The 18,409-nt window shown below is 49.9% G+C and overlaps 5 protein-coding genes across 5 annotated transcripts; 2 read left to right on the top strand and 3 right to left on the bottom strand.

The window, feature by feature from the left end:
• Positions 1 to 5,702: 5,702 nt before the first annotated feature.
• PtrM4_087320 (Dimer-Tnp-hAT domain containing protein) lies at positions 5,703 to 8,255 on the top strand (the record flags this gene model as incomplete). The annotated part of the gene is made up of 1 exon (XM_066106762.1): positions 5,703 to 8,255. One exon carries the CDS (start codon positions 5,703 to 5,705, stop codon positions 8,253 to 8,255), a length of 2,553 nt encoding a protein of 850 aa, XP_065963700.1.
• Positions 8,256 to 8,856: 601 nt separating this feature from the next.
• PtrM4_087310 (uncharacterized protein) lies at positions 8,857 to 9,948 on the bottom strand (the record flags this gene model as incomplete). Its single annotated transcript, XM_066106761.1, has 2 exons — positions 8,857 to 9,063; positions 9,097 to 9,948. The coding sequence occupies 2 exons, from the start codon at positions 9,946 to 9,948 to the stop codon at positions 8,857 to 8,859; spliced, it is 1,059 nt and encodes a 352-aa protein (XP_065963699.1).
• A 1,081-nt stretch (positions 9,949 to 11,029) lies between these two features.
• PtrM4_087300 (Alpha-glucosidase, family 31 glycosyl hydrolase) lies at positions 11,030 to 13,178 on the bottom strand (the record flags this gene model as incomplete). Its single annotated transcript, XM_066106760.1, has 4 exons — positions 11,030 to 11,796; positions 11,857 to 12,192; positions 12,246 to 12,399; positions 12,450 to 13,178. The coding sequence occupies 4 exons, from the start codon at positions 13,176 to 13,178 to the stop codon at positions 11,030 to 11,032; spliced, it is 1,986 nt and encodes a 661-aa protein (XP_065963698.1).
• Positions 13,179 to 14,389: 1,211 nt separating this feature from the next.
• Positions 14,390 to 16,598, top strand: PtrM4_087290 (Med15 multi-domain protein; the record flags this gene model as incomplete). Its single annotated transcript, XM_066106759.1, has 2 exons — positions 14,390 to 15,378; positions 15,428 to 16,598. 2 exons carry the CDS (start codon positions 14,390 to 14,392, stop codon positions 16,596 to 16,598), a joined length of 2,160 nt encoding a protein of 719 aa, XP_065963697.1.
• A 695-nt stretch (positions 16,599 to 17,293) lies between these two features.
• On the bottom strand, positions 17,294 to 18,319 carry PtrM4_087280 (uncharacterized protein; the record flags this gene model as incomplete). The annotated part of the gene is made up of 1 exon (XM_066106758.1): positions 17,294 to 18,319. One exon carries the CDS (start codon positions 18,317 to 18,319, stop codon positions 17,294 to 17,296), a length of 1,026 nt encoding a protein of 341 aa, XP_065963696.1.
• Between the last annotated feature and the right edge of the window lie 90 nt (positions 18,320 to 18,409).

Genomic DNA, 18,409 nt, shown 5'->3' with positions numbered 1-18,409 from the left:
CGCGACGTTGAAATCCCTAGCCGGGGCTTCTTACGCGGCGGCGTTACAGTGTGAGCTGAAGTGGCTGCAGAGTCCTTCCGCCCCTGCCACATACGCAGGAATGCCCGGTGGTTATTGTCAAGCCAGCCGTCGCGATAGTGGACACCGTCACGGGCAGTGACATGGGTGTCAGGCACCTTCCAGAGCGCTGAGAGGTGGTGTTTGTAGTGCGGGTGTAGTATTGTAGCAGTGTAGTAGACAGGCGCGTTATCGAATTTTGCGTAGTACTTAGCAAGCTTACAATGTGCAAGGTTAACGTTTGTAATAAGATGATCTTCAGGCGCATCTAGATCTTCGTAATTTACATCCTTAAGGCGGTCTTTGAGAGCCTTAAGCTGGTTAAGAAGCTACTCAAACGTTACTAGAACTTCCTATATAGCGCCGTGTCGGCCGTGTCGGCCGCGACCTTTAAGTAGCCGTGTAGCTTCGGCAAATGGCTCAAGGAGTCGAATGTATTCTGTTATTGTCGCCTAGTCCTTGCCGCTTAGACCCCCTTCGCGTATATATAACCGTGGCTGGGCAGCAGGGAGCTGCTCACGATTCTTCCGGCGTCGTGAGGTTGCTGTTGCAGCACTATGCTCCTCAAGTTTACACTCAATATAGCCATCGATAGGGCCGTGTAGCTCAGCTGCACGGACAAACGTGTTGAAATAGCTATTCCAGCGTGTCTTAACAGGCTTCACAAGCTGCCGGATGTGGGGTGTAACACCTAGAGACTCTGCCTCCTCGCACTGTAGGCGCTCTAGTAGTTGTCGAGTTTGAGGCGTACAGATAGACGCAATCACGTCAAAGAGGACGCCAACAGGACCGTATTTGCGCCACTCATCCATGTACTTCTCCTCTTCCTCAAGGTGTGCGGCTTCATTCTCGTACGCGCTACGGTCTTTGCCCCAAATTACTAATTGTGCGCTTAGGTTGAGTATATGGCAGCAGCACCGCAGCCGCCGCTCGCTTGCGATAAAGCCAAACTCCTCTGCTAAGGACTCAACTGCAGTATCATTGTTACTTGCGTTGTCAAGCACAAAGTACCCAACCCTCGCGTTGTCAACGCCAAATAGCCGAAATATTGTTGTTGCTGCAGCGGCAATATTATTGCCAGTGTGCGCCCCGTGTAGCTCAGGCAACCCAAGCAGGTGGTCAACTAGCTTGCCCTCGCTGTTAAGGTAATGTACGCAGAGGCCAGTAAAAGCATACTGCCCACCAGTTGAAGTCCAGTTGTCGAATGACACGTGTATAAGCGACCGGGCTTCGCGAAGGTAGTTGGCAACAGCTAGTATGTATGTATTGTACTCAGTAATAATATGATCGTGGAGCGTTTAGTGGCTACGCCAAAGGAGAGCTTCGGCTAGCGGGCTCACGGCCGCAATCATGGCTCGAAACTGCGGCGTTTCTATTACGCGAAGGCTCTGGTTGTCCGCGACTACCCAGTCCTTCAGCGCGTCCTGAAATCGAGAGGTTGAAAAGCTTGCTGCTATCTCGTTTGCTACCTCTTGCGATACTTCTATCCCTTTAGACCTCATAATATATACTTGGGACTTTGCGAGCGCGCCCATAATATTGCCCTCCCGGCTAGCAATTGGTACAGGTCCGTTAGGTCCGTGTGAGTGTCCAGGCTTGTTGCTTGAGAGGTGTCGGCCGGCGTTTGTAGTGCTGTCAGCCTCGTAGCAAGCCTCCTGCTTCCGTCGTTGATGGCAGTACCGGCAAAGCCAGTAGTTTTTCTTGTACTTGCGGTGCCAGACGGCCCAGCCGTGGCGGTAGATCCAGCTTTTTGGCCCACCGCGACTATTACGCTCAACCTGGCGCCGCTCAAGATACGGCACACGCTTAAAATCAAGCCCGTCGTAATTGTCGTCGTCGTCGTCGTCGTCGCCGTCGTTGGGGAAGTCCGCCTGTACTGCCAAGGGCTCATCAGCCTGGGCCTCGCTCGCAGTATCGCCAACAGTAGGCGCGTTTGATAGCGATGGTAGAGGAGAATTGCGCTTGTCGCATTCTACAAGGCGGCGAAGGCCTGAATTAGAGGGAGTAGACATGAAGTACACCAAGAAGTATTATGGCAACAGTAGTCTAGCGTCGTGTGTATAGCAGACGCGACGCGACGCGACGCGAAAGGCTTACTAGGTGCGCACCGGGTAGCGCATTTCCGCAAACTCTAATTAGCTTAAAGCTAGATGCTTTAACTTATATAGGATTAGTGTCTTTATATCTAGGACTAGCGCGGCTTCGAAGCCGCACTAAATGTGGCTTTCACAATTCTAAAATACTGCTTTAAAAACAGCTAACGTCAGTCTAACGTCAGTCAGTTCAGTCAGTCTGGAGGCTTCTGAACTGACTGGACTGACGTCCAGCTGCCTCAAGAACTGACTGACTGAACTGAGTCTTGGCAGTCAGTTCAGTCAGTTCGAACTGAGTTACCTGACTGATAGCAAGTCTGGTCCTGGCTACCGGTGCTCTTTCCGATGATGTTCTCTCTCCTGCTATTGTGTTCTTGTTGACGCTTGTTGCGCTAGCTGCGTTCGCTAGAGATGCGTCGGTGGTCGTGGGTTGTACACGGGTCAAATCTCAACCGGTCGGTTGGCGCGTGTATAGACGGCGTCTTGGAACGCTTCTGATACGGCTGTAACGGTCGGTCGCTAGCCACGAACGACGCCTGATATAGCTAACAGTGAGCTTAGCATAGATAACTCCGCCTTGCTGATATAGGCAATCTAGTAGACTCCGCAACAATCAATTCAATCCGGTCACTCTCCTAGACCCACTTACCTATCTAGGTAGGGCTTAAACTCCTATAGGTAACTACTAGGCTTAAAGCGGTAATCAATCAATCCAATCTGAACCTTCTAGGACCCACTTAATTGATTGTTGCGGACTGTGCAATCTAGGGAACGCGCGGGGTAAAGAATCTATCTCTTCTTAACCTAACTGTCTGTGACTGCCGTGCAATCACTGATCAGTGTTGGAAGGCCTTGTACGATCGTACGGTGAATAACAGTAGCTAAGGTAATCTTGTGTATTGGTATTCTGGTGTATGATGATTCTACGAATGTGGGGGCTACGAAGGTATACATAACGTTGGGTCCGAGTTGGGCCGAAGTAGGATCGAGGCGGTACATTGGGCCTTATTAGGCGACACACCGTGTGTATGCCGACAAAAACCATCCAAATGCCACAGAACACGAAAAGAGTAACCTCTAGCGCCTTCTACTCTCTTAAGCTAGGACACGGATACTTCAACTCCTACCTAAAGAGATTTAAGAAACGAGACTCTAATCGCTGCACCTGCCAAAACATCCAAACGCCAGAACACCTACTACTGTACTGCCATCTATACAAAGACCATCGAAAAACGCTCCTACAAACAATCAAACATCGCCCAGTCACACTACCACTACTACTCCACACTAGTATAGGTATAGAAGCAACCCTAGCTTTTATCACTAGCACCAGAATAGGAACAAGAAAATGGTACCTAGGACAGCCACCAGACTCCGCAACAATCAATCGATTGACATGATTGATTCCTATATAGGTTAAAGAATTACTTCATTAGGCAGCCTTTAACCTAGATAGGAATCAATCATGCCGATCCGATTGATTGTTGCGGAGTCTGACAGCCACCAGAAGACCTACAGAGAGACACTGTATAAAACTAAAACCACAACCCTCTCCTTTGCCACAAGAGCCCGCTGCTACATCTCTTTCTACTTATCAAACTGCTCTTTAGCACCTGGCAACAAACAGATACAAGCTATCTTTTGTAGAAAAGCCAAAAACCATATTAGCGAACCATACCAGAAAACCATGTAAATTAGAAAAACCAAGATAGAACGGCCTTCGGCCAAAGTCCTACATAGTCTCTGACTGAAAAAGGACTCTAATGGAATAATAATAATAATAATAATAATCCACACTACCAACAACCGAAAGTATGCGTCTAGAGCACACCAGCTATCCAGCAACCACCCAATCCAGAAAGCAATTACAAGGATCACAAATACAGACAAAGCTAGCTACAAAAAGCCAAACCAGCATAGACAACTATATACTATTGTTAAGTCAATCCCAGAGAGAGACAACAATAGCGTAGAAAAGATAATCCTATATAGGTTCAGACCATGGGAAAGTCTTAACTACAAGGTTACTGTATCAAAAAAGAGCAAAGAGGAAGAGGCAATTGCACACGCGGATTATATCCTATCAAGGAGCAGAGATAACTTCACCGCAATCTACTCAGATGCCTCACAACACGACAAGGGAATAGGGATCGGCGTAGGTGTAGTAGCGTACAGCTCCAGCCACGAAGAAACCTTTTCTTAAAAGACAAACATTGGATGCTCCTAACTAGTCTACAACGGTGAACTAGAGGGGATAGCATAGGCATTTGAACACGCGGCTACAGTGGCACAAGAAGGCCAAGAGATCTACGTATACGCAGACAACCAAGCAGCAATCCATAGGCTTAACAACCTATCGGACAACCCGGGACAACAGTGGCTACTAAGATGCATCAGAGCTGCAAAGAGAATAACGACAAAGAAAGCATCTATCCACCTGCAGTGGGCCCCAGGACACAACGACGTCAAGGGCAATGAAAAAGCCGACACGCTAGCAAAGGAAGCAGCTAAAGAGAGACCAACAACATCAACCATAGCGAGCCTAGCCTATTATTATTATTATTATTATTATTCCATTTGAGTCCTTTTTCAGTCAGAGACTATGTAGGACTGGGCCGAAGGCCGTTCTATCTGGTTTTGTTTATCGTACAGTTTGGGTGTTTGTTTGGCTATGGCAGTTTAGGCTTGCTTCTAGCTAGATACTCGGTGTCTAGCTAGTGCCTGGTGCTAAAGAGCAGTTTGGTGAATAGAAAGAGATGTGGCAGCGGGCTCTTATGACAAAGGAGAAGGCAGTGTTTTTAGTTTTATACAGTGTCTCTCTGTGTGTCGTCTAGCAGCTGTCCTTGGTACCATTTTCTTGTTCCTATTCTAGTGCTAGTAATAAAAGCTAAAGTGGCTTCTATACCGGCGCTAGTATGGAGAAGTAGTGGTAGAGTAGCTGGTTAGTGATTGATTGCTTGTATGAGAGTTTTTCTTTCTGTTTTGTATAGAGAGCATTGTAAAAGTAGGTGCTCTGGTGTTTGGGTGTGCGAGCAGCTGCAGAGATCAGATTCTCTTTTCTTGAATCTCTTTAAATAGGACCCAAAGTATCCGTGTCCTATTTTGAGGGCATAGAAGGCGCTAGCAGACTTGTCATTAAGCAAACGCGTTTGAATAGTTTGTTTGATTTGCTTGACTATAAGCAAATTAAACAAACCAAACGCTGCCTATAGAAATATACAAACAAATCAAACGTACGATCGAAATTTGTTTAGTTTGTTTGACTGTTTGACTAATATTACATAGCGAGCTGTTCTATAGATGATGTCCTAAGGTGCTTTAAGATCGACTTTAATGATGTTTTTGAGATAGCGGAGGTAGCAATTTCGCGATAGTTTTCTTGTGTTGCATCTAGCTTAGTCATCATATAACTACACGAGCGTCGCTAGCCGTCGATGACCGCTATCTTATATCCCATCTCCCATCTTCTATATCGCTGTTAGCCATCTTTTGCAGCTACACTACCGTCTCTACAGCACGTTTTAGTGTTTCTCGTTGCCCAACACGCCGAAAATGCCGCTTCGTAACCTAAAACGCGCCGCCGAGGGCACCCCCGGCCCCCACGGCCCCCACAAGCGCGCCAAAACAGCTAAAGGCAGTGCATCGCAGCCTATCCTGATGGACGATTCGCAGCCTGAGCTGTCTATCCGCACCTCGCCACGTAAAGCCCTAGCTGCTGCAGCAAGCCAGGCCACCGAAGACGCGCCGTTCGAGTCGCAGTTGCGCGACGCTATACCAGAAGCTACTATACAACCGCCGGCCGAGGGTAGTAGGGCTGCTACGGAGGCTACAAGTGAGGCTATCGAAGGCGGGGATGATACTGGCTTTGATGACGAGTTTACGGACAACTTTGACGGCATTGATTGGAAGCGTTTACCGCGTTTTACGAAGCCGCTGCGTACGTTGAAGCGCAACAAAAGTTGGGTATATCAGTACGGTTACCGCGTTGCCTCTCTCCGTGAGCCTCATCGTACGTTCTTTGTTTGCAAATACTGCCATCATCGTAAGATCTTTTGCGCCTATCCAGAGGTTACAAAGTCGACCAGTAACGCTATCAACCACCTCGCGCAGAAGCTACTTGGCCACGGCTACGATCGCAAGGGCAAACTGGATTCGATTACACTACCGCGAGGCCAAACGACGCTTAAGATGATGACCGAGGGCGGTGTCGATGTACCTCAAGGCGTCGCTAACGAGCTCGGAAACTTCGACGTACAGCGCTTTCGATACGCCGCTGTTACGTGGCTTGTCGACAATAACCACCCTCTCCGCGAGTTCGAAACGCCTGCGTTTAGGCAGATGATAGAGTTTGCCAACCCGGAGGCAGCTGACGCGCTGTGGGTAAGTCACAACAGTGTAGCTAGCTTCGTGATGAGGCTGTATCGCTATATGGAGCCGCAGGTTGTTCAGATGCTCTCGTCGGCTATTAGTAAAATCCATATAAGCTTCGATGGCTGGACGACAAAAGGCGGCAAGCGCGGCTTCTTTGGAGTTGTTGCTCATTTTGCTGACGCCGACGGCACTATCAGGGACCTACCTATCGCGCTGCCTCAGCTTACGGGCGCCCACACGGGCGAGAGGATAGCTGAAGTTGTTGGCAATATAATCGATGTCTTCGGTATAACACGTAGCCAGCTTGGGTACTTTGTGCTCGACAACGCGTACGCTAATGACACCGCCGTCACCAAACTCGCCCAACGCTTTGAATTTACAGCAAGCCATCACCGCCTCCGCTGCGGCCCTCACACACTTAACTTAGTCGGACAGATGATTATCTTCGGCTTTGATAAGGACGCGTACGATAATGATCAGGACGAGCACAAAACAGAGGCAGCCTACCTACAAGAATGGCGGCAGCAAGGTCCGCTTGGTGTACTAATCGATATCATCAACTACATCCAAACACCGCAACAACACGATCTTTTTGCCGATTGCCAGCGCCGTGTTAACGCTAAGGCTCCCGACCAAAAGCAGGAAATACTCGAGCCGGTAAAGCCAGTCGTCACGCGCTGGAACAGCTTTCACGACACCTTTGTACGCGCCGCAAAACTCCATAACGCCGTTGATGAGTACGCCCAAAGCCACATCGAAAGGACGATGGGCGCCGACGCGTACGCGCGTAGCCGTAACAATAAGCTCACTAAAGTACCAGCTTGGATGAGATCTAATGGGCTTACGGCTGACGATTGGGCGGTAATAACCCAGTATATATCAGTGTTGGAGCCGCTAAAGGAGGCGACAAAACGGCTTGAAGCTCGCGGTAAAGCTGGCCGTTTCGGCGCGATATACGAGGTTATACCTGTCTTCGAAGCTGTACTTGCCGTGTACGAGCAGCTACTTAAAAACCACGAAAGCGTCGACTATAATGCCAATAGCGCGCCAGAAGATCACCTTCCTATCAACCTACGCGCAGCTTGGGCAAAGCTTAACGCGTATTACACTAAGCTCGACGAATCACCCGCATACTTTGCCGCTACCTGCCTCCACCCATACTACAAGAACTACTGTGAGAACAGCTGGCGCGACAAACCGAGCTGGCTTGAGGCAAACAACGCTGGGTTGAAACAACTTTGGGTGTTCTATAAGCCGCAAATACAGCGCCAAAGTCGCCCACCAGTGCGGCTCTCAAGCGGTATCAACGACGCCATCAACGCGCTCGTTAATGCGGAGCCTTATGGCATTGTTGAGGTGACAGAGATGGATGAGCTGGAGCGTTGGCGACGGTTTGAACTCCGCTGGACGCAGGAGCAGTTCGAACAAGGTAGTAATCCTGTTAGCTATTGGATAAGCCTACGCCCAAAGTATCCTAACCTAGCGCGTATGGCGATCGATATATTAACAATACCAGCCTCAAGTTGTGAGTGCGAGCGGCTGTTCAGCGAGCTCGGTGATTTATTAGAGCCAAGGCGACGCAAAATTGGGTCACAACTGCTTGCAGCAATACAGTGTATACGAAGCTGGCGCGACGCTGGCTTTAAGCCTCCATCTGATTACAACTCAGGCGATGTAACTGACGCTGAGGTAGCTGCAATATACGAAATATGCAAGTGGGACAGCGAAGCTTAGTAATATATACGATATACGATTAGATCAGCACCTAAACAGTATCAAATCTATCAAACTTTCAAACAAACGGCCTCCTAAAACACTATCAAACTAAACAACTCAAATACAATCTTAAGTTTTGTACAAACAAATCAAATCAGCGTCCAAAGTTTGTTTGATTTGCTTAATGACAAGTCTGGTAAAGAGAACTCTTAAGTAGATGGGATTGGAAATAGAGTAATTTCTTTTAGGTTTTATCATTCCCGGAGCTTTTCTTTCTCTTCTCTAGTCCCTACTTCAATGACGTATATCAAAGCGAGTAACTCTGTATTAAATAGTGAGAGTAGAACGATCTAGTATGTGGGCGTACAACAGAAAGGAGAGAACTGGTTGATTATTCTGCTGAGTAGAGATGTGTGCTTATATACATAAGATATGCATGAGTACATGACGTAGATAGTAGAGTGGTGAAGGTTGTAGAAGATGCTAGAAGATCTGATAAGAGTATCGGGCTGACGCACGGACACCCAACTGTGTTGGCTGACATAGTAGGTATTAGTCATCTCGAAACTGAGACCGATATGTATTACTTTGCTTACAGTGAAGAGATTTCTAAGTAACCCTATACAATCGATATTTCAATAGCCTCAGCTCCAAGAATCGTCTCCTTCTTTTCGTTAGGACGGACACTCTCATCACATAATCTCCTCAAAAGGTCCCAATTGCTACCCCAGTCCTGACGCTCAGTCTGGCTGTCCGTATCTTGAAGCTCAGAGTCGTTGTTTACGCTCTCAATGTCCGTGTCAGAATCTTCATCAAAGTAATCGGCCTATCTAAATGCTACAAGCTTTTTTGCTTTAACCTCCATTATTCCGTAACGTCTGAAGGTGCGGTTTTCATCCCCATTTGCTTCCAGAATTAGGAACTCAAAGTACCATACGTGGCCATCAAACCAGAGCACGATAGGTAAGCAGAACATCTCTTGCGGTTTTTGAGGCTTATAGTCTAGGATGATCCGAGCATGGTGCGTATTATCCCACCATCTGCCATCAAAGAATGCGCTCCAGTAAGTATCGGAGTTCGGCTGTCGAAGTTGAAGTTTTAACAAGTAGCCTGATAGCCTTATTACCCCTGGGAAGATCTCAGAGAAGGGATCTCCCGTCGCGGGGCTTGCCACACAACTCCTGATTTCGATAAGGATTATAACTTCGTTTTGAGATTCATTGTAGATATTATTTAGTGTTACGGGTCCGTCTACACTCGCCCAGGACCATGAGGGGGCTCGGTCAATCTCTTGGGGCTCCTCGGGTACATCCCCCCGTGAGACCCGGACGTCCCTTTGCCAGAGAAGTTCAGTTGGCATTCGCCGTTTCCAAAGTCCCGCACAATATTCGTCAGACAGAGGCTGAATACTCTTTAGTCTGCCTCTCCTTTCTGCTCCTGTTATAACTAGCTGCGTTGTAATCTTGCCCATTATAAAGCCAGCTTCGTCAAAGTTGTACACGTCTTCATCGCAGATGCCGTACTTGGCCTTTGTATCCTCTACGAGCTCAAACCACCTCTTTATTAATGTCGCATCCTCACACAGAGCTCTCTGCCTATCGTACGCTCGGTTGAAACACGTCCGAAGACTGTCTGTACGCTTGACAAAGTTAGCTGGCCACTTCTGCCTAACCTGGCCAGCGCCGCGTGCAGCCAGCAGCTTATCAGCCATATCACGTGCAGCTGCGTAGGTAGGCGCAAACCCGCGCTGATCTAGGTGAAGTATATAGCTAAAAATCACCTCCTCTTCTCTCTGGGTAATCTTCCTTGAGTTGGGCTGGCAATCGCGTCGGGCAGGTATACCAGCGCGTCGGCGTGCGGCGCTCGCTTGCCAACCATGTTATGTTATTTGTATAATGGACAGGATACAGCACTATCATAATAAGTTCCCGCGCAATTCCCCTTCACACATGAGTCGAAAAGAAAGCCGCTACTCTTCCAGCATTATGATTAGCATTGTATCCACTACAACCAACGTACTACCTCAACACATGCTACTTAAGGAGAAAGGATGTAACCACGTGACTAGAGTCACATGATATCCTATTGTAGCAGCACAGTCCGCAACAATCAATTAAGTGGGTCCTAGAAGGTTCAGATTGGATTGATTGATTACCGCTTTAAGCCTAGTAGTTACCTATAGGAGTTTAAGCCCTACCTAGATAGGTAAGTGGGTCTAGGAGAGTGACCGGATTGAATTGATTGTTGCGGAGTCTATGTAGCAGGCACTGCCCGGTGGGCAAGTGCACTTACCTCTGAGCCGAGAGCTCTTGGACACACACATCACAACACGACAACAGATAGCAATACAATCGTTGATCCACAGCCTCCACCTGACACTGCTCACGCAGTTACAAAGGATAGCCATACATGCATGCATGCTCGTTCTAAGACCAATTGAGACTGGAAATAGACTCAGAATCAGTAACTTAGCATTGTGAGCAAACAACACTTCTTAGGAATTTAAGAAAAATAATAGAATTGTAAAGCTAGGCATCCGCGCAACCCAGGCTTCATCTAAACATCAAAATCCAATCCCAGCTCGTGGATCGTGTCCTGCACCGTGTACCGTCGACCCAAGCGCGCCGTCGTTGCAGAAAAATTCGACGCTAATATTCCGTCTAAGAAGAGGATAGCGGCGGCGTCAAGCGCGCGAAGGCGATCTGGCCAGGAAGGCCCCGTAGGTGAAATGAGAGTTGGTGTCATCTCTATGCCGCATACCACGATCCAATACATCACATATCCCTCCACCATCACACCCGTTCAAACACAGGCATAAGTTCAATCGGACTCTCTACCTCAACCGACTGTCCACTCCCCCACGTCTTCTTACTCCAAAAGCACCTCCACTGCTGTCCGCTCGGCAAAGGCGGGAGATACGCCGTTTTGTTCTGCTGACCCGCCGCCAAGATAGGGCAAATCAGATACTTGTCACCATACATGTACTGATCATCAACCTCCCAGCACTTGTCATCACCTGGGAACTCGTAGAACAGCGTCCGCATAACAGGAGACCCCTTCCGATGCGCTTCCTCCATGAGTTTCCGCGTATAGTTACGTAGCTCCTCGCGGACCAACATATATTTCTTGCAAATCTCATACACAGCCGGACCATACGACCAGACTTCATTGTCCGCGCCGCTACGACAACCGGGGCTGTTTGGGGTTTTTGATTGGCGGGGCTCTCGGTCGCCGTGGAGGCGCATGACGGGGCAGAAAGTGCCCCATTGGAACCAGCGGACGAAGAGCTCGCGGAAGGCTTCGTCGTTTGGGTTTCCGCCGTGGAAGCCGCCGATGTCGGTTGTCCACCAGGGTATACCCGAGAGACCCATGTTGAGGCCCGCGGCTAACTGGTCGCGGAAACTGGACCAGGACGAGGAGATGTCGCCGCTCCATACTAGGGCTCCGTAGCGTTGGCTGCCGGCCCAGGCGCAACGGAGGAGGTTGACGATGTTCTGTTGGCCTTCTTTTTCCATGCCTTCGTAGAATGTACGGGCGTATTCCCGGGGGAAGATGTTACCTACGCTGAAGTGTTAGTATATATCCGTATTCGCATTTTTAGAGGACTGCGTATACGTACCGATTGAAACGTTGGGGCCCAGGTGGTAGCGGTAGTTGTCAAAGTCGTAGTGGCGATACTCGGGTTCAGCCTCGTCTAGCCAAAATACCTTAATGCCTTTCTTGTAGTAGTTGTTCTTGGCTTTGTTCCAGACGTAATCACGTGAGGCAGGGTTGGTTGGGTCGAAGTGAATGGTCTGTCCTTGAAAGGTCATTGCTGTTCGTACGCCGCGCTCCGTTCTGATGAGTAGGCCCTTTTCAACCATCTCCTCGTAGTTTTCCGAGCGTCTGTCCACGGTAGGCCAGATTGATATCATGAGCTCAATCTTGAGTTCCTTCAACTCTTTGACCATTGCATCTAGTCAATCAATGTTAGCAGGTGTACGCAAACAAGGAACTGCATCATCATACCTGGGTCTGGCCAGTACTTCTCATCAAACTTCCAATCCCCCTGCATTGTCCAGTGGAAGAAGTCAATGACGATGAGATCTATGGGCAACTCTCGGCGTCTGTATTCCCGTGCCACCTGCAGAAGCTCTTCCTGTGTTTGGTAACGGAGCTTGCACTGCCAAAATCCCAACCCATACTCTGGCATCATCGGGACCTGTAGAATACCACGGTTATTATAATGGAATACGGAGAGTGAGAGGTACTTGCCTTGCCGGTAGCTTCAGCATATGATTGAACAATCTGAGCGGGCGTGTCGCTCGCTACAACCCAATAGTCAAGGGACTTTGTGGACTGCGCTTGAAAACTCATAACATTCTTCCCAAATATAGCGGTGCCAATAGATGGATTGTTCCACAGAATGCCATATCCGCGCGAAGACACAGCAAAAGGTACGCTAGCCTGGGAATTGCGATGCGCGAGCTCGAGCTGAGTGCCTTTGATGTCCAGGTACGGTTGTTGGTACTGACCCATGCCATAGATCTTCTCCTTCGGATCCAGACTCTCGAACCGGGCTGTGAGTTGATAGTCCCCGCCGATGATGGGCTTGAACTCACGAGCCTCGACCTCCAAAGCACTACACTTTGGATCTAAGATGTCGCGTCGGTCACGGGCGTATTCCTCCAAGAGAAGTTTTCCGCTAGCATTGTCGAATATCGTGATCTTGCCTCGCTTGGAGACTACGACTTTGATTGCGCCATTCACCAGGGTAGCAGAAGTGTCGCTGACTTGGATCTTGGCGGTGGTGCTGGGCTGAGGTAAGAGGGCCCAATCTTCTTGCGGCATGGTTGGCATCTTGGTGGCGCGGACGCGGACCGCATTGAGGCCCCATGGCTCGATCCAAAGCTGTTCGGCATCGAAGGTGAAGACCAGTCGATCCTCGCTGGCTGCAAACATGATGTCGACTTTGTAGAATCCGCAAGATGTTTCGAATGGGGTCTTTTTACTCGACGTGGGGTATGGAGTTCATAGACAGAGGTGTTCTCGTGTTATATAGTCGCAATCAAGCACCTCATGACAAGCTAAGACGTCCTCGAGAGGGGACGGTTTGACAGCATACCGGAGCTTTTCCCGATGCGCATGGCTGCTGAGGGTGGGAGTCGCGCGCCCGCCGAGGTCATACCATGCCCCATCGGGACCCCCACCGGGATCGTCGGCTGACTCCGCACTACAGCCCACCATGCGCATGGTTCTTGCTGCTTCGAGAACGCGCGTACTTAGCCGCAGAAGCCTCCCGACGTCGTGCATGGCCCGTGTAAGCTACTGGCGCTGACAGCACTTTGTGGGGTAGACGTTTATGTCACGTGCAAGTTGGAGACATTGCCAGAAGCTGCACATGTGGACATGCGGGGTGAGTTCGCACCGGAGTTCGCGCAAGAATACGAGCATGGCTATTGCCTCCTTTTTCTGAATTATGGTCTAGACCTTTTTGGTGCTCGACGTCGAAGGTAATTTTGACGACACTGCATTTGCTATTTGTGCGAAGAACATTATTTCCTCTACGGTTGCATTTGAGAGTGTCAAAATGATCGCAAGATCCAGTGTGGTTCGACCAACATGATGTATAGTGAGAGAGCGCCGTATCCATGTTTTTTCCGAGTCTTTGCAGTAATTCAATCAATAAACCATTTGCCAAGTTCCCTCCACACTACATATGAACTACAGCTTCACGGTATTGATACCGGCCGCTATGGGAACTTTAATGTACAGACTGAGCTGGCTAGACTTTCTCTTCGATTCCAACTTGCTGTGTCGGTGTGATCTTTCGAACTTTTTTGATGCGGTAGTTATGGTGCCTCGGGTCGACTGTACCATGGTACCAGAGTGAGGGAGGGTCCATACTCTGGTTGCTGCCTAGCCTAGACTCTTACCATGTGTTATCGAACAGTTCGATGTCTTTCTCTCGCACACACCTTTTACCACTCTGTCTGACTGCTGCCTCTCTATTGGTCCTTCACCACTTCTGGGCCGCGCCAAGCCTTGCAGCTATAGAACCACGAAAACAGTGGTCGCAATTACCACAACGCTTCTGCACCCTGCCTCGACCCTGAATGCGTAACCCTGAGCGCGCCTGCACGAAGCGCTGATCGAATCCACAAAAACCCACGATGTCGCAAGATCCTGCAGCGGGTCCGCCGTCGCCCATGTCCCCTTCACATGAGGAAGTCTTGCTCAACCGCCGCATCGCTGAGCTCGAGCACGAAAAGGCGGTTCTCCTAGAGCGAGCTTCCAATGCTCAGACGAGCTTGACTGAAGCCAACGCACGCGCCGTAGCTGCCCGTCAACATGCCGCCGCATGCGAAGCCGAGCAGAAAGCAGCAACCGCTCGCGCCCAGGCTCGCTATGCCGAAAAGATACACGCCAATAACGAGTCCAGGAATCTTCAGAAATTGATCGAGCTACAGAAGTTCGACCTGCGAGATTACCACATCAAATCTGACAGGACCTTCAAGTGCCTGAAGTCCAGGATTGCAGAACTGGAGGCCAACCGAGGCGATGGCAGGCCGTCTTTCGAACACCTGGCCGAAACCCAGAAGCTCCGAGAAGACCTTGAACAGTCGCGCAATGAACTCTCGGCGGCTCTGACAGAACATGCGGGGCTTAAAGCCGAATCGGAGTATAGGTCTACGCAGATGAAGGCTCTTATCATGAAATTGAACAGGAACCTCGAGGAAGAGAAAGCAAAGGCTGTGGCGACGGCCGAAGAAGTCACGACTCGCATTGAAGCCTGCAAGGCTGACACGGTGGAAGTCACCAGTGCCAAGTACATCGGCCAGATGAAGAAGATGGAAGAGGATCACAAGTCTCAGTTGGCGCAAGCAACACGCAAGTCGCAGGATCGACTGAAGGAGGCCGAAGCCCAGTGGCTCACGAAGGGCAAGCACATCGTAGAGTATAATAGCCATCTGAAACGCCAGCTGGAGGAAGCGCATAAGCAAATGCAGCAACGCAATCAGCAACTACAAGCAGCTATGAACATGCGCAGCAATCAGCAGAATCTTCAGCAGCAGAATCTCCAGGGGGGGCCACACGGTCAACAGAATTCTCCCCAGCAGTCCTTCACCTCAAACAAGCGGATGAGGCACGATTCCATCAGGTAAGTTGTAGGCAGCGCAAGTAGGTTTGGATTCAGCTAACGTACTCAGTAACGCCGGTTTCCCAGCACAAAACTTCCAACGCGCACGTGCTCAGTCCCAGCTCTCCAACAATAGCGCCATGAATCCAAACGGCGAGTTTGCGATGCAGGGTCATAATTACATGATGTCACCACATGGAACCCATCAACGCCGGGTGTCGCAGCTGTCAAACGGCTCCCCGGGACCAATGACACCCACGCAACGTTTCCGACAAGAGCATAATGGTGGCTCCAATGGATCCCCGGTTGGCCATGGTGGTTCGCCTCAACATCGTCAACTACAGCAGGTGCAGCAGCAACCCCAAGTTGATTACTGGTCGCATCCGGAGCACAGCCAGCTTCTGCAGGATGTACAGTCGAGCAACATGGGGGGTCAGCTTCCCAGTTCAGCAGCATTCCCAGAGCACAGTCAGCTCCTGCAAGCTGTACCGTCGAGCAACACGGGAGTTCAGCGTCCGAATCAGGCTGCATTCCCCAACCAAAGCCAGAACACGATGCCCATGGACCTGCAGGATTGGACTATGCCGCTGCTCCCGATGGATGACATTGAAGATACAGTCCAGTCATTTGGCACGGGTATGATGGACGCGAACTTACAGTTCCCACAACAAGGTATGGACGCAAACTTACAGTTCCCACAAGGAGGGATGCTTGACAACGGGAACATGATGGACAATGGAAACATGATGCAAGACTTCAACCTCTTCCCGCCCGCCGATTTCACCACCTCTACCTCTCTCGACACACAACCCATACAGTCCCTGCAGCAGCCCCAAGCATCCACAACCCCAGAGGTAGAGCACCCCACCCCCAACCTCGCATCATCCTCTCACTCCACCCCAGCCCCCACGGCGACAGCGCCAAGGCGCAGACTCCCGCCACCCACCTCGCCAGCCAAAGTGCCTTGTGTGAACTGCTACAAGCACTGGTGGGACGTCGAGTGTGACCAGGGAGAACCATGCGCAAACTGTGCGGCCGAGCACGCCGACTGCGTCCGTCAGCGTTGCTTTCACTTCGCTGCTGGTACATGTCCCAAGGGTCTAAGGTGTCCGAATGTTCATGAGGGTGATGAGAGATTCCGGGATGGTAGGTTTCTTGTTGATCAGGGTGCGGCGGGGAAGCGGCCGGGTCGGGTGGGGAAGAGGAGTGATGCTGAGGTCGCTCCGATTTTGAGGCAGTGATGGCTTGGAGGAGTTGGTGGCTCTTTTGTATATCTTTTTTAGGGTAGACTGATGCGGAGAGGTCGTTGAGAAGTAGACTCCGCAACAATCAATTCAATCCGGTCACTCTCCTAGACCCACTTACCTATCTAGGTAGGGCTTAAACTCCTATAGGTAACTACTAGGCTTAAAGCGGTAATCAATCAATCCAATCTGAACCTTCTAGGACCCACTTAATTGATTGTTGCGGACTGTGTTGAGAAGGGCATGGGGCGTCTTGGTGCGGTGTGTACTGCCGGCTTTGTCATTTGTGTCTGGGTGGCTTGGATTGTGGACGCAACTTATCCGCCTTAGTCCGGTTGAGAGTTCTGTAATGGGCAGACTCTTCGGTATACAATCGATTTCCTATGATGACGTATTTTGTAGTCTATAATCAAGTGTGTATTAGTTACGGTGTCTGTCTCAGTGATCGGAATGGTCTGGTCTGGTCTGGTCTGTACCCTCAGACCAGACCAGACCAGGTGCTTATGTGAACGGTCTGTAGGAACTGTATTCCAGCTACCTAGTCCAGATGCTATTTACAGTCAAGATGAAGAAAGAAGGTAAGACGCGAGCGGCGAGCCCGCTTTGTTTGGGTTGGCGCACGGCCCTCTCGTTGCCGGGGAAGCGACTAGGCTCGCAGCCTAGTCATGTGACTTAGGGCTCAGCCCGTTACATTACCCCCCTCCTTTCCCTTTAGCGTGTAGTTTTTTCCATTTCTTCCAAGCGTCAGTCTTTAGTACGTTGCTCACTGGTTCCCATGTCGGTTCAGTATAGTCCACCCACTTCACATATGCCTCCTTGATTCCTTTCCCTCCTTGCCCTATTGTCCGTTCGCCCAGAATACGCTCAACCAGCCATAACTCGTCTCCATCTATAAGTATAGGCCCTGGCTGAGTGTCTCCAACTTTCTGCGATGGGAAAGAGTCGTCAGGCGCGTAGCGAAGCAGGTCTACGTGAAAGACAGGATGGATTTTTCCCGGAACGTCAAGCTTATAAGAGTGGGAGTTGACCTGCTTCAAGACTTTATACTTTCCATGCAACCAGTCTAGCTTCTTGGAAGGTCGTGTTGTCTTCACGTTTCTAAGGTTTAGAAACACCCAGTCTCCCTCCTTGTATTGGGGCGCTGCTGTTCTTGTCTTATTAGCCTGATGCTGCTGTTTCTCTTGTGTCATCGCGATCGCGGCTTGGGCCCACTCTGTTGCATCTTGGAGTCTTTTGAGGAAGCCTTCTGCTAGTGCTTCGCCATCTTTCTTTGGTCGGTCCTGAATAGTTCGATCCTCTACTAGCTGAATAGGTTCATTGTGATATCCGTGCATGAAATAGAAGGGGCTTAGGCCAGTGGATGAGGCCTCGCGGTTGTTGATTGCTCCCATAACGACAGGTAAAAGTGCCAGCCAGTTTTCTTGCGTGTACGTGGCCCAGATTCGAATCATCTTTTCAATCTCTTGATTCATTCGTTCTGTTGCACCATCGGTTTGCGGATGGTAGGCAGTCGACAGGCGTTGCTCAACGCTAAGGAGCTTACAGAAATGCTTCCAAAGATCGCTAACGAATTGTGGTCCTCTATCGCTCGTAATTGCCGTTGGAATACCGTGAATAGGATAATGCCGTTCGAAAAGTCGTTGTGCTACGGCTTGTGCCGAGATATCGTGCATACCTTCTAGTTCAATTCCCTTTGTCAGCCGATCAGTGACCACCATACAGTTCGTTGCGTTATCCCGTCCAGATGGCGGCAAGTCGGTAATGAAATCGATTGAAAGTTCCCCCCATATACGTTCTGGGATCGGTAA

The sequence above is a fragment of the Pyrenophora tritici-repentis genome, chromosome 3 (genome assembly GCF_003171515.1).
Source record: "Pyrenophora tritici-repentis strain M4 chromosome 3, whole genome shotgun sequence".
NCBI lineage: Eukaryota > Fungi > Ascomycota > Dothideomycetes > Pleosporales > Pleosporaceae > Pyrenophora > Pyrenophora tritici-repentis.
The sequence above is the reverse complement of the archived record's forward strand: the minus strand, read 5'-3'. Positions and strand labels throughout refer to the sequence as shown.